The 15,864-nt window shown below is 42.7% G+C and overlaps 2 protein-coding genes and 1 pseudogene across 2 annotated transcripts; all 3 read right to left on the bottom strand.

The window, feature by feature from the left end:
• Positions 1–7,844: 7,844 nt before the first annotated feature.
• On the bottom strand, positions 7,845–9,125 carry LOC112756710 (uncharacterized). Its single transcript, XM_025805334.1, has 2 exons — positions 8,109–9,125; positions 7,845–7,988 (listed from the first exon to the last, which is right to left on the bottom strand). Exons 1-2 carry the CDS (start codon positions 9,123–9,125, stop codon positions 7,845–7,847), a joined length of 1,161 nt encoding a protein of 386 aa, XP_025661119.1.
• Positions 9,126–11,590: 2,465 nt separating this feature from the next.
• On the bottom strand, positions 11,591–12,172 carry LOC140180003 (uncharacterized). Its single transcript, XM_072220382.1, has 2 exons — positions 12,012–12,172; positions 11,591–11,933 (listed from the first exon to the last, which is right to left on the bottom strand). Exons 1-2 carry the CDS (start codon positions 12,170–12,172, stop codon positions 11,591–11,593), a joined length of 504 nt encoding a protein of 167 aa, XP_072076483.1.
• A 2,216-nt stretch (positions 12,173–14,388) lies between these two features.
• On the bottom strand, positions 14,389–14,507 carry LOC112759593 (5S ribosomal RNA; annotated as a pseudogene).
• Between the last annotated feature and the right edge of the window lie 1,357 nt (positions 14,508–15,864).

Genomic DNA, 15,864 nt, shown 5'->3' with positions numbered 1-15,864 from the left:
TTGCGTGCTCCGGGTGGTACCATTCTTTGGGTGTAACTCGGCCTTTGGGATTTTGCACCCTAAGGCACAGCTCTTGGATTATCTAGATTGCCTTCTCTCCTAAGCCGTCGGGTGGCCGGGCTTCAGTGGGAGGATGATTGTCTTCTCTTGGTTATTGCTAGGTTGGGGTTGGTTGGCGATGTGTCGCGCTTGTTATCCTCCCGTGGGTGGGAGGAGTGTTATCTTGGAGTTCGGGAGTTGGGCTTCGTGGGTTTGAGTTGGGGTGTTAGCTGGAGGATTGCTCCTCAAGGTTCTCCGTCATGCCGTCACGATTTAGCAATCCCCCGCATCTATGCAAGAACCTTGAGAACTTTCTTGATCTCTTGGCTCCTGAGAGGTTTGAGCTTGGCCACGGTGGTGACGTTAAAGAGGTCGTTCATGATGAGCTTCCTTATGAATTTTCAGTAAGGTTCGAAGGGGGATCATGGCGATAGAGTTGTCAAAGGTGAGGTGGCGGATGGCACAGGTTTGGAACCTGGTGTTGAAGGAGGTGACCTCGTGGGTTTGGAGGGAGAGCTTGAAGAGTTCAAAAGATGAAGCAACTACGGTAGGCATGGAGCCGAAGTAGAGGGAGAAGATGGGGCCATGGCGCTTGGATAGACGGATGAGGGAGTGGTGAATGAGAGGGTCCAAGAGGTGGAGGTGTCCCACTAAAGGGAGGCGAGACTTTGGGCTCAGAGGATTTGAAATTTAACCGTTGGAGAAGGGCGAAGGTGCATAAAGAGTGTTATCACTAAGAAGGTGATTGCAAGTAATATTGTTCCTTTGGGATTTCGCCATTGGAATAGGGTGAAGGTGTGATATCACTGCAAAGGTGATGCAAGTTAAAGAAATATTATTCCTTTTTGTTCTCAGTAACAAGCAAGAAATCAAGTGAGTGAATTTGAGGATTACTCTTCTGGGTTATCCGCCATGCCGCTATGACGTTGCAAATTCCCCACAAACGGCGCCAATGTACTGGATGCCTCCGGTATGAGTTGAGAGATGGATTGGGAACTTGCAGGTCGAGGCAGATGCCGGATTATTTGACTGGAGCAATGGGGGGTGGTACCTGCAAAGACACTCCGATGCTCAAGTCAGAATGGATCTAAGAGGTAGAAGGTGTAAGAAATGAATGAATACTTGGAGGGACCTGGGTCCTCTATTTATAGGTGATGGTAGCTATCTTATCTTATCTTGTTTGGCTAAGATAAGGGAGACGTTTGAATTCGAAAGTTGGTTAGGAGCTCTAGTGGGCCGGTTCCGAGCCTTCTAGAAGGTCGAAGAGGGTCGGACCCGGGTAACCGGATTCGGGGACCATTCCGGGCATAGGATCCGTGGGCCAGATCCGTAACACCTAACATGATAATTATTTTTATAATTATATTTATTATTATAAAATATAATTAATTTTTAAATTATCTTACAAAAAATTAAAACACTAAAATAATCATTTAAATAATAACACATTGTTAAAAAATTATTTAATTTTTTAATTTATTTATAGACAATACATATATTAATTATAATTATAAATTATACTATTTTAAATTAAATAACTTATATAATGATGATTTCATTTATGATTATAAATGCTAAATTAAATAAATCATAATTCCTTTTTATTTGGAACCAAATGAGAATAAAATCAATAGATACAATTTTTATTTGGATTGTAGAGTTTAATGGGTATCATGCTCAAATATAAATAGTATCAAAACTGCCTCCATAGCTCTTTTTCATCAAAGAGTTGTGATTCAGCTCTATTAGAAATACAAAAAGCTTTGATCGAAGAAGATCAAAGAACCAAATTTTTTTAATCACTTTTATAAATACAGGTACGTTTTTACACTATAATGTGTGTGTGTGTATATATATATATTGACAGAACTTATTATCAATGTTTGATTATTTTATTAAAAATACCACTTATAAATTAATATTTTTGTATAAAGACTAAATATTAATATTGTGCTAGGTCTTTGTGATTGGTCCACCATTATATGAATTTTATTCATATAATATGTAGTTTGTGTGAATATATTATTTTGCTTTAAAGTTATATCTGCCAATATTAATTTATTTTTAAATAAATTTTTTTGAAATTAAAAAAAAAGAGAGACTTTAGTTGATGACTTATATTTTATCAAATTAATTATTATTTCATATGGTCTTTTGAGATAAATGTGATTGATGACTTATATTAGTTTAGTGAGAGGAAATATATTTTATTATTTTTGTATGTCACGACATACAAAATTATAAATAAGGTTATATATTTAATTCTAAGGAAGACAAGTATAGTCTCATTAAGTGTCTCAAGAAAGTTATAAATCTCAAGAATACATAAGGTTTATCATACTTTAGCAGTAATTTAATAGATAATAAATTTATACACTTACAGTTATTTGTGTACTATATTAGTTTAGCAGATATTTGAGTCAGTTAAAAATGGATCATAAAATAGTAGACAAACAAGTTTTGTTAGAGTAAAATATTATATGTTCACACATATAAAGGTAGAAACTAAAGTTAGAGATGATTTGATATTCATATTCTGATTTTGTTGAATGCCAAGGCAATTTTAATCCATTGCATGTATATTCATATGTTCATTGAAAGAGTTCTTTAGAAAGGTGTTAAAATGATACTTATTACTCTTTCTACAAAAATAACTGAATATAAAACCCCTTTTGAAGGCACCATTTTGGTGATTACAAATACTTGCCACAAAATATGAAAAATAAATTTAAAAGACTACTTGAATTATTTTGTGACAATGTATTAGTAGTCTGTTATTTTAAATTTTTGTTCAACAAAAGAGTTCAGAGTGCTTAAGTGTCTTGTGAGCAAGTTAGCACAAACTCTATAAATGCATGCATATTTGGTTAGTTAGAAACAAACATCCATGGTCTTTCATGTGGATACTATTCAAATGAGTGTTATATCATTTTATGATATGTTGTTTCAGTGGGAGTGTATATTTAGATGCTCATATAGTTTAGACAAATTTACGAATATAAATAATTTTACAGAAATAAAGTATTAAGTTTCATTTTCACTTTGACTCATGATCTCATAAAGTTTATCAAAGTTGGACCAGTTGAAAATAGATATACCTGAGGTTATTTTCGCATGTAATTTCTGAATTTTTTCATCTAAGTTTGATCTATGTCGTTGAGTATATTAATATAGTCATTATCGTGGTTTTGTCGCGACAGTAATGTGATAAAAGCTCTGGTAATTTCATAATTAATATATAAGACAGACTAGATTGTTAAAGTAATAAGGGAGATAGCATTCAGATGCGCGCTGTTTATAAGATGTGATTATTTCAGGAAAGAATATATGTATATTCCAAGTGGGAGATTGTTGGAAAATTATTTAATTTCTTAATTTGTTTGTGGATAATACATATATTAATTATAATCATAAATTATGCTATTTCAAATTAAATAACTTATATAACGGTAATCTCATTTATTGTTATAAATACTAAGTTGAATAAATCATAATTACTTTTTATTTGGAACTAAATGAGAATAAAATCAGATACTATTTTTATTTGAAATTTAGGAATTTAATGAGTGTCATGTTCAAATATAAATAATGACTTCATAATTTTGTCTTCTAACATATCAAAACTGCCTTTGTAGCTCTTTTTTCATCAAAGAGTTATAATTCAACTCTATTAAGTATACATAAGACTTTAATGGAAGAAAATTAAAAAAACTAAATTTTCCTAATACTTGTATAAGTATAGATATATTTTTGATATATATATATATATATATATATATATATATATATATATATATATATATATATATATATATATGTCGGGTACCGAACGGTTCGGGTTGATACTTTGGTTGGTAAAAAGGGGGGAATCGCCTGGTCTTGGGTTGCTGGATCGGAGGAAGTGAAGCCGACTTCCCGAGCTCTTCGTGTGGAGAAGGGGGGGTCACCTGCAAAGACACTCCGACGCTCTAGTCAGTCAAGTGTGCAGGCGAAAAGTGAGAGAATGATGTGTGACGTACCTTGGGGAGGGGTAGAACCCTCCCCATATATACCATGTCAGAGGTGGGTCCCACAAGGGGAGACCCACCTTCCTCGAAACTTCTTTCACACAGCTGTAGCGGAACTGTCAGGGACGCGTGTCCGGGTGAGAGGTTGAGCAGCTCTAGCCCGACCGTTCGGGTCGGGTCGGCCCGTATGCTGTTTGGGCCCGGCCGTAACAGTGCCCCCAACGCGCCAGCTATAGACGTGAACACTGTTGGTGGCGTGTTATATTTTCCCTTGTGTCGTTGCCAGGTCGGCCGCTCGTGGAGAGGACGTGCCTCTTGCGCGTGTGTCTTTTTGTTGATGGGGATAACCGTTCGTCGCCTCGTTCTTCGTGCCGGGCATTTAATGTTCATAATGGGTTGTTTCAAATCCTGTGGGTAAAGACTCTTTTACCCCTGTCTTTCGCGCTTCATGTCAGTTTTTAACCCTCTAGTCAGTTTCACACTCCATTTTAATTCCATTTTCTTGTTCATCTTCATTCCTCTTCTCTTTGCATTCTCCTTCTTCCTTCCTGAATTCCCTACTGTGATCTTCACGTTTTTTAGCATCAATCCCTTCCTGTTTTCCTCTCAGTTATCACAGTCAATCAGGTAAGCACTCTTCTCCTCTCTCTCTGCTCTATGTGTGTTTTATCTTCATTATCATTTCTCCTATATGCATGTTGCTTGTTTGATTTGCATGCTAGATGATCATAGTGTCAAGTACGTGCGTTAGGGGGGTTACCATTTCAGGGTGTTAGATTTTTAGGTTTTTACTTGGATTCTGCTTTAGCCATGTTTGATCTTAGTTATTGAATAGGCTAGATGTAGTTTCTGGGCTTTTTCTGGACTCCCGACCTCATAGACTAACCGAGTGGTACCCCACTGTAGGTATGCCTCGCGTCGTTTCTCGAGCTTCCACCTCCGCCGCGGGTTACGATCCCTACGCGTGGGTGACTTCCGACGTGAAGGACTCCCCGAACCAGATGGGCGAGGAGGAGTTAACCGAGTTCCGCCAAGCTGAGTACTTGTGTGGCGGGACTGACGAGGAGGCCAACTACGACATCTTTGTTCCTGCCCCCAATGAACGGCTATACGAGCTCAATTTCCATTCTCCCGGGTTGCCGATTGGATTTGGTTCTATAAGTACATGTTCACCCAAGTGGTGGTTCGTATTCCGTTTTCAGCTTTTCAAATGGCGCTCCTTAATCGGATTTCCGTGGCACCGTCGCAGCTGCATCCAAACAGTTGGGCTTCCATTCGCTGTTTCGAGATGGTGTGTGAATATCTAGAGTTGTCGGTGTCCGTTGACGTTTTCCTTTTTTTCTTCAACCTCACGAATCCTTCCAAGGAGGGGAAAGCAAGGAAATGGTTCATTTCCTTCCGATCTGCCCAGGGTCGGAGGATCTTCGGCTTGTTCGATGACTCTTATCATGGGTTTAAAGACAAGTATTTTAAGGTGCGTCCAGTCAAAGGTCGCCACCCCTTCTGGTTATCGTTAGAAGGGGAACGCCTCATCCCAACGTACTGGAGTTTCGGGGCAGGGTCCAACACCTTTATCAAGGTGACTTACAAGGGGATGTCCGCTGTGGACAGAAAGGTTGCCTACGTGTTGTTGGCCGTTTTTGGGAGGAATCATGTGAACCCCCACCTTTTGATGGGTGACCGGGAGGTCGCCAGAAATTATATTTGTGAGTAATTTTGACGTTTCCTGCATTATTTTTGCTTCGATTGGTTATGCCGATTTCACGACTAACTTGTCTACTTATTTGTTGCAGTGGAGATGTCTGCTTCAGTGACAGGGCTTGAGGGTTTGTTCAAGACTTTCTTGGCGGAAAGCGATGAGGAGAAGGCTGACAAGAAGGCTGACGGGAAGCCGAAGAACCCTCCTGAGGACAAGAAGGATCAAGCGGTGCCTTCACCTCGTGACACTGAGATGTCGGACAAAAACTCTGGCGGGACGCGCGTTTCTCCTATTCGTGAGGAGACGGCTGGCACCAGGCATTCGTCCTCCACTCAACAAGAGAATGATAACTTGAAGCTTATTCCCACCCCCAAAAGGCAGAGGGCATCCTCCAGCCCTGAAGGAGTTCTCACCATGATGGAGAGGAACTTCGACGCTGGGGCCTTTATAGACTCCCAGTTGCTCCCTGGCACGGAGGATCACTTCCTTGGCACCGAGCTTGCGGGTCAGGTGAGGTGGATGTACCGTACCCTTCTCCGTGGTGCCGCAATAGCTCGGAAGGCCAAGTTCAAGCTGTCGGGGATGCAGTCGCTGCGCAGGAAGCTTGATTCTGCTGCCAAGTCCAATAATGAATTCAAAGCTCAAGTTGAAACGCTTCGGGAGTAGCTGTCCAAGATGGGGGAGAAGCTTAAAGCTGCCGAGGAGAAAGCTGCGTCTGCCGAGGAGAAATTGAAGACCTCCGATGCCACCGTGTCCCATCTAACCAAGCGGGAGATGACTTTGGAGAGCCAAATCAATGCCGCGCAAGGTCGGCTGGTCGCTTTGGAGAAGGAACATGATGTGGCCGTTTCGTCGGCTAAGGCTGCTCAAGCTGAGGTCGAAGAGCTTAGGAAAAACATAAAGAGACCGTGAAACAAGGAAAGAGCGCGATCCTGATGACTGAGGAGGCTCTCAAGGCCCAGGTGAAGATCGTGGCTCCTGATTTCGACACGTCGGCAATTGGGGTCTTTAAAACAATCAAGGATGGCAAGATTGTCGACATGCCCAAAATGTGATTTCTTTGTACTTTTTGTATGGATCTGTGATTATGTTGTAGAACTTTGTGGAACTTACTCTTGTTATACTTTAATAGTCGCTTGGTCGACTTGTGATTATCATTTTTTCTTCGCTTATCTGGTAGCATTTTCGTTTTGTTTTGTTACCGTTTTGCCGGCGTAGGCTTGTCGCTCGTGTTCGTTTACCCTTATGTTGGTAACTCGGCAAAGCCAGGTCGTGGCTTTGCTATTGCTGTAGCCGTTTGTTATGGCTTTAACTTAGTTGGCTCCCGGGGTGATCAGTCCCGGGGCACCGTGTCGTTGTCCCATTTACCATGCATTATAAGGAACATGTTGTCGTGGGACGCATAAATGGGAAAAAGTAGATGGAAAAGTAATTTTGACAAATAAACATTAATTTTTTGACAAGTAAACATTAGTCGATAGCTAAACAAAATTATTGCCATGACAAGTATTCAAGAAAGTAAATTACTGAGCTCGTCAGATCGCCTAGTCGGCGTGTTTGAGCTAAGAATAGAACCTTCTTAGGTTACCTGCATTCCAAATTCTCGGGATTTCCTTGCCATCGAGCTTCTCCAACTTGTAGGCGCCTTTGCCAATTACCTCTTTGACCCTGTAGGGGCCTTCCCAGTTTGCCGCGAGCTTGCCTTCCCCCTGAGTCGGGAGACCGATGTCGTTGCACCGTAGGACGAGGTCGTTTTGTTCAAACTCTCTCCTAAGCACTTTGGTGTTGTAGCGTAGGGCCATTCTTTGCTTTAGTGCTACTTCTGACAAATGGGCCATCTCCTTTGCCTCGTCTACTAGGTCCTTCTCTACAGCTTCTTCCACTCTGTTTAGAAGTAGTCGTGGGATCGGCTCGCCGATCTCTACGAGTATCATTGCGTCCACCCCGTACGTCAGGCGGAAAGGGGTTTCTCCCGTGGAGGACTGCTCGGTTGTACGGTAAGACCAGATAACTGAGGCAAGTTCGTCGGCCCATGCACCTTTTTTATTATCCAGCCGCTTCTTGAGGCCCAGCAAGACGACCTTATTCGCAGCCTCGACTTACCCGTTCGTCTGGGGATGCTCCACCGAAGAGAATTTCTGTTTTATGCCCAGACCGGTGAGGAACTCCACAAACTTTTTATCAGTGAACTGCGTCCCGTTATCTGAGATAACGACTTCCGGGATGCCGAATCGGGTTATCACCTGTCTCCACATGAACTTTTGACAATTGGATGAGGATATACTGGCCAGCGTTTCAGCCTCTATCCATTTGGTGTAGTAGTCAATGGCAACTATGAGATATTTGACTTACCCCGGACCAACCAAGAAAGGTCCCAAGAGGTCGACCCCCCACTGTGCGAAAGGTCGGGAGGACGTCAGTAAGCTCAGTTTGGTAGCCGGTGCTTTGTGGAAGTTGGCATTCTCTTGGCACTTGACACACTTCTTCACGAATTCTTTGGAGTCCTCCATCATTGATGGCCAGTAATATCCAGCTCGGATGAGCTTTCTTGCTAGGGCTTTGTCCCCGATGTGGTGACCACAATACCCCTCGTGGACTTCCTTGAGTACGTAGTTCATTTGGTCGGGATGCAGGCATTTCAGCAAGGGCTGGCTGAGTCCCTTTTTGAACAGTTGCCCTTGTATGATCGCATATTTGGCTGCCTCCCTTCTCAACGTTTTAGTTTCCTTCTCATCTTCAAAGAGTTTGCCGTTTTCTAGGTAATCAGTGATGGGGTCCATCCAGGAGGGACTTATCTTTGTCAGGTGGAGGACAACTGCTGGTTCTTTTGTCATGCCTTGAATGAGGGACTGGTTGCCGGCCCCCGGTTTCGTGCTCGCTAGCTTGGATAGGAGGTCTGCCCGTGTGTTCCTTTCCCTTGAAACGTGTTGGACCGCGACCTCCTCAAACTGTTTGCTCAGCTCTTTGACCTTCTCCAAGTACTTTTGCAATAGCGAGTCTCTGGCTTGGTAGCTTCCATTTACTTGCGAGGTCACGACCTGTGAGTCGCTGCATACTTCCAGCCTCGTAGCCCCGACTTCCCGAGCTAAGATCAAGCCGCCTAGAAGGGCCTCATATTCCGCTTGGTTGTTCGATACGCAAAACTCGAACTTGATTGATTGTTCGTATATGACCCCGGCAGGACTTTCCAAGATGATCCCGGCACCCCCGGACATTTGGTTGGAGGCCCCGTCCATATGGAGCCTCCACCGTATGCCCGCTTCCTCGGTCGGGTCCCCCGCTACTTCTACCAAGAAGTCTGCCATTGCTTGTGCCTTGATCGCATGTCGGGGCTCGTATCGCAAATCATACTGAGATAGCTCGATGGCCCAAGTTATCATTCTTCCTGCTAAGTCGGATTTTGGAGCACTTGGTGGATTCCCTGGTCCGTTCTCACGACCACCTGGTGACCTTGGAAGTATTGCCATAGTCTTCGGGAGGAGGTTAGCAGTGCTAGAGCCAGCTTCTCTAGTTTGCTGTATCTCAGTTCTGCTCCTTGCAGTGCTCTACTCACGAAGTAAATTGGTTGTTGAACCTTCCCTTCTTCCCATACCAAAACTGCTGCCAGCGCTTCATCCGTTATGGCCAGGTATAGGTAGAGCGGTTCTCTGACTTTGGGCTTCCCGAGCACGGGTGGTGTGGCGAGGATCTCTTTGAAATGTTTAAATGCTTCCTCACATGCCGGGGTCCATTCAAATACTATCCCTTTTTTCATAAGATTGAAAAACGGTAGCGCCCTAGCGGCCGACGCCCCGAGGAAACGGGATAGGGCGGTGAGTCTACCTGATAACCTCTGAACATCCTTGACGTAGCTCGGACTCCTCATTTGGAGTATTGTTTGGCACTTTTTCGGGTTGGCCTCGACCCCCCTTTGGGTTATCATGAACCCTAGGAACTTTCCTGCCTGCATCGCAAAGGCTCATTTGAGTGGGTTGAGCCTCATGTCGTGTTGTAGGAGGGAGGCGAACACATTTCCCAGGTCGCTTATGAGGTCCTCGGGTCGGGTGGTCTTTGCAAGGATATCATCTACATACACCTCCACTGTTTTGCCTATGAGGTCACTGAATATCTTGTTCATTAGCCTCTGGTACGTGGCCCCAGCGTTCTTCAGGCCGAACGGCATTACTTTGTAGCAATATATCCCTCTTGGCGTTATGAACGCCGTTTTCTCTTCGTTAGGCCGGTGCATCGGTATCTGGTTATAACCAGAGTAGGCGTCCATAAAGCTTAGGTACCGATATCCCGCCGCGGCGTCGACGAGTGCATCAATGTTGGGCAGGGGGTAGCAGTCATTGGGGCATGTTTTGTTGAGATCAGAGTAATCCACACACATCCTCCATTTCCCATTGTGCTTTTTCACTAAAACTACATTCGACAGCCATGTTGAGTAGTCAAGTTCTCGAATAAATCCTGCTTCGAGGAGGCTAGTCGTCTGCCCGGCCACCGCTTCCGCTCGCTCTTGCGATATTTTCCTTCTTCTTTGAGCTACCGGTCTGGCCTCCGCCATCATGGTCAAGTGATGTGACATGAGTTGGGGGTCTATTCCCGGCATGTCGGCTGGCGTCCATGCAAATAGGTCACCGTTAGCCCTGATCATTTCCATCATGGGCCCCTTTCAGGTCGTGTGGTAGGTTTCTGTTCACGAAGGTGAACTTCTCCTCTGTGTCGCCGACTCTGAATTTCTCCAAGTTCCGTTCCGGCTCAGGTCTGGGTTTGTCTTCGACTCTAGCGTCTAGGTCGGCAAGGAACACTCCCGCTGCTTCCTTGGACGTCTTCCTTAAGGAGAGACTGGCGTTGTCGCAGGCGACTGCCGTTTCCAAATCTCCTTTTATGGATCCCACGGACCCGTCGTCAGCCACGAATTTCATTACCAGCATCGTTGTGCTGATTACTGCCCCGAGATCGTTGATGGTCTTCCTCCCCAGGATGATGTTGTAGGCTGTGGAGTCACACAGAACCACGAACTCGGCCATTGTTGAGCCTCGTCCCTGCCCGTGTCCTACTGATAACGGCAGGGAGATTATCCCGTCTGGCTTGATGAAGTGGTCGCCTAACCCTACAACACCGTGCTGGTGGGTTTTCAGGTCGGCATCCCGCAGTCCCAAAGCATCGAACACATTACGGAACATGATATTTGAGTCAACACCGGTGTCTATGAGGATGCGCTTGATGAGGCCGGTTCTCACTCAGGCCATGATGACCATAGGGGCTTTCCGCGACCTCATCAAACCACTGGTCCTCCGGGCCGAATGAGTTGGATGGCGACCTCGACCTCTTGGATTTTCTACAGATGATGAGAAAATCGCCAGGACTTTGGCGTCTTTCTTGTGTGTCGACTTCGACCTTAGGGGTGCGTCTCTCGCTGTTACGACGTTCACTATGGTGAGACCTTGTTCGCTGTCGCCCTGGTCATGACGTCGCTTTACCACGCAAGTCTTGTCCTCTACCTCTCGGTCGTGATCTCGTCTTCTGGGCTCCCTGATGAGATGGGAGAATTTAGCCAGTTTCCCGTCCTGGATTGCTTGTTCTAGCGCATCCTTGAGGTCGTAGAAGTCCTGTGTCTTATGTTCGTAGCCCTTGTGGTAATCACAATAAAGGCTCTTGTTTCCCCCGGTCCGGTCCTTCAGTGGTTAGGGCTTCGACAAAATTCCCTTCTCGGCTATCTGCTGATAAACTTCTACGATGGGGACGGTGAGGGGGTGTAATTGGTGAACTTCCCGACTCGAGGGAACGGCCTGGGCGTCCTGCTTGGACCGCCGTCTCTGGCGTGTTCCTTCTGTCTTTCTCCGCTTCCGTGTTGCCGGGTTTAATTGTAGGAGGGCTGCCATTTGTTGGCAGCCACGACCTGGCTGACTTCTTCATCATTAATATATTCCCTGGCTACACTTTGGATCTCCTGCATTGTCCACACCGGCTTCGTGGTGAGGTGCTTTCTGAAGTCCTCATTTAGGAGTCCATTAGTTAGGCATAAGCTAGCAACCGAATCAGTTAGCCCGTCGATCTCCAAGAACTCGTCGTTGAACCGGTCTAGATATTTTCTGGTCGGTTCGACGGACCTCTGCGTCTCCCCGAGCAGATTGATCGGGTGCTTTGCCTTTGCGATTCTAGTAGTAAATTGGGCTAGGAAGGCGTGGCTGATATCCGAGAACCTGGCCACGGAGCCCCGCGGGAGGCTGTTAAACTATCGTATCGCAGGTCCCGCGAGGGTGATCGGGAAAGCGCGGCACCTTATTTCGTCTCCCACTCTCTCCAGGTTCATCCTGGCCTCGAAGGCCGTAAGGTGCTCCTGCGGGTCTTGGGTTCCATCGTACCTCATGTCCGTTGGCTTGTCAAAGTGCTTTGGCAGCCGGACTTCGATGATGGAACGATGAAATGGGGTTGCGCCCATTATCACTGGTCCTCACGTTCTTCTTGTTCTTTCCTCGCCGTCTTCCCGTCGACCTTCTTCCCGAACTCGATCTGTGGTGTGCCTCCTCTTGTGCCGGGTGTAAATGATGGGATCGCGGTGTCTTCTCGGGCGTCCTTCCTCCCTGGCGCTCTCGGACTCAGATCGTGGGCTAGCTGTTCGCCGGGAGTGGCTTCTCGGAGGCGAACGGGAGTAGCTTGATTCGGGAGTTCGTTGGCGATGTTCTCGATTTGTCAACCGGTGCTCCAGGTAATACATCCTGTGATGCAGTTCCTGCATTATTCTGGCGCTGTTGTCGCCAGTTCCCCCGAAGAGGCGTCTTTCTAGAGATCGTGAGATTCGTCGTGGAGGGGACCTCGTGCGCTCCCGGGAGGAAGCCACGGAGGCTTCCCCTCTGCGCTCGGTCTCGTGGCCTGTTCCTCCGGGATCTAGTACAACGTCCATTCTGGCGTTCCCACAGACGGCGCCAATGTTCGATAGGTCGGGTACCGGACGGTTCGGATTGATACTTTGGTTGGTAAAAAAGGGGGGGAATCGCCTGGTCTTGGGTTGCTGGATCGGAGGAAGTGAAACCGACTTCCCGAGCTCTTCGTGTGGAGAAGGGGTTATCACCTGCAAAGACACTCTGACGCTCTAGTCAATCAAGTGTGCAGGCGAAAAGTGAGAGAATGATGTGTGACGTACTTTGGGGGAGGGGTAGGACCCTCCCCATATATACCATATTAGAAGTGGGTCCCACAAGAGTAGACCCACCTTCCTCGAAACTTCCTTCACACAGCTGTAGCGGAGCTATCAGGGACGCGTGTCCGAGTGAGAGGTTGAGCAGCTCTAGCCCGACCGTTCGAGTCGGGTAGTCCACAGGTCGGATCGGCCCGTATACTGTTTATATATATCAATTTAATATGAATAATATGGATTCATAAAAAGTATTTATTCTGACACACATAACTTAAATAATTATTTAAATAATAGCCTGTTAACAATTTAACATCAAAAAATTAAATTTATTAATTAAATATAATTTTAAAATCAATTCATAAAATAAAATAAGAAACCGTTAGAAAAAATAATAATGAAACCATATATACATATAACATACTACTACTGTTTGGACTATAATTTTTTTTTTATTTGTGATAAAATTAATTACACAAATAAAAAAAATGTGTAATAAGACATAAGACATAAGAGTTTTATTTTTTCTACATACATGAACTAACTCTTACTTTATTAAAAAGACCTTAAATAAAATTATATTAAAAAAATAATCGAAGTTATCGAATACTTGAAGTTATTAATATATTTAATCGGAAGACATTAATTTTAGAAATGAAGGTAACAATCACTCACGTAGTCTTTATAAGGTCCACTTTAGAACACAAGGCCTCACAAGCCCCCCACACTCACTCACACATCGATCCGGTTCCGGCTCTGATACCATTTATAATAGTTCAGACCACCCGCTAGTACGATATTGTCCACTTTGACACACAAGACTTCACAGTTTTGTTTTTGACGATAAAGATGATAGCCAAAACTCCCCATACTCACTCGTTAAAATACGTCATGTTAAAAAGAAGTATCCACAACTAATAAGACATGCTTTGTTTCCTTTTCCAACCGATGTGGGATCTTACAGTCTCTGTAACAAAGCAACATTCGGAAAAGAAACGGATAGTAAAATTGGATATTTGGATTATTTATACAATTGTATGTTAAGTAAAAAAAAAGTTAAAGAGCAAAAAGGAAAAGAGTTAAATGAGAAACAGAAGCTTTAAGAAATTGGAATTATTCCAATTGATTAGATTACTATTATTAGTTTTTTTAATTGTTTTTATTAAATAATTAATATAATATTTTATAATATAGTAGAGTCATTTAATCTCTTTTCTTTTCATTTGTGTATGAATGCTCTGAATCCTGTGACCAAGAGAATAGATAAAGTGATGAGTGGGTCAAATTTATTTATTTTGTGGGAGCAAAAAATATTTTTGTTTACTATATATTATATGAAAGATTTTTAAAAATCAGTGGGAGCACTTGCTCCCCACATACTAAATGTAAATCTATCTCTGCTTCCAGATATAGCTAAATGACTTAATTAATTTTATTAAGATATTTGTGTGTATATTATAGTTTCTCAAGTGTATATAAATCAAAGTTTCATTTTAAGATTTTTTTTTTGGTGATTTGTAAAAGAAGTGCAACACGAGAACTTTTCAAGAAGTCACCCATTCTAGTACTACTCTTGCCCAAACACGCTTAATTGCGTAGTTCTGATGGGATCCGGTGCATTAGTACTGGTATGATCGCACCTAGTTTGATTTTAAGATTTATCATCATCAACAAATTTCTTGTTGCATACACAATACTAAAATGAAAGTGTAATTATTAAACTGAAAACAAGAAATTAATTAGTGTTTTTATTATGGTCCCGTTTCTACAGCATAGCAAATATGCACGTCATGCATGCATTATGCTGATATATAATAAGGTGGATACTACAATGAAGATGGCATAATTGTCTTCATATGAGTATATTTCTTTTTGACCTTTGGATGATGGATTGTATGGTTAGATTTTGATATTTATAAAAGTGTTGTTTTTGTTTAAAGTGTGGCTAAATAAATAAACCACACTTTTAACCAAAGCATCTTCATGAGAAGATATTTTTGCCATCTTCATTGTAGTATCCACCATATAATAATGCATAGAGACAAATAAACCAACTAACGGAGAAACTAACACTCGTTAATAATTAGGCGCGGTGTTAATTAATTAATTAAAGCTAATGTTAAGGGAGAGTCTAGTAATTAGTCTATAATGAATAGGGGGAGGCGTCAATTGAGAAAAGAAGAGTATAGTATAGGAAGCTACCTAGCTAGTTTTATCATATACAATCCAAACACGTGAAATTTGGGGTTTGGTACTTTTTGTTGTTGTTGCTTTTAATGGATTGAACGTGCGGGTTAACTTGTGTGGGGTCATTCTCGTGAAGCCTATCTTTGCGGCTATTATCTTTTTTTTTTCTTTTCATTATTCTCTTCTCTTTTCTTTGAGGCTTGTTTGTGTGCGTTCGTGCGTGCGACTGCTTAATTTAATGTAATTGTTGTTCATGCATGCAATATTAATGGCCGCTATTCTTTACTTTCGATTCTCTTTTTCTCTTCTTCTACCTTACCCTTTTGACTCTCCATTTTATAGCTCTGCACGTAATACAACCGCCAGCTAATGAAACAACTTTCCATATCAACTATATATGTTAACTTTTAGTAGGAGTACTGTTTACCGATTGAGTCGCATTCGAATTCATCAAAATCATAATGAGAGTTTGATTGGTATGTGGATATAACACATTTTAACATTTTCTTAAAAAAGAAATAAACTTTGTTTTTATTTTTTTTTTTTTATGATTACACAATTTTTCTATATGTTTTATTTCAAAAATATTAGTCTAACATTATTTTTTAAATAATAGAAATAAGTTAATTAATATAAAAAGAGAAATAAAACAACCTATAAATAATATTTATCTTTCTATCATATCTATAGATATAATATCAATATCCAGTATAATATATTTGCAGATTCAATTGGATAATATTCACAAAATTCAAATAAGATACGGAACAAATCAGAACCTTTTTTTTTTAAATCCCTAATCATTAGTGTTA

Source organism: Arachis hypogaea, chromosome 16 (assembly GCF_003086295.3).
Source record: "Arachis hypogaea cultivar Tifrunner chromosome 16, arahy.Tifrunner.gnm2.J5K5, whole genome shotgun sequence".
NCBI lineage: Eukaryota > Viridiplantae > Streptophyta > Magnoliopsida > Fabales > Fabaceae > Arachis > Arachis hypogaea.
This window is presented reverse-complemented; position numbering and strand designations above follow the sequence as displayed.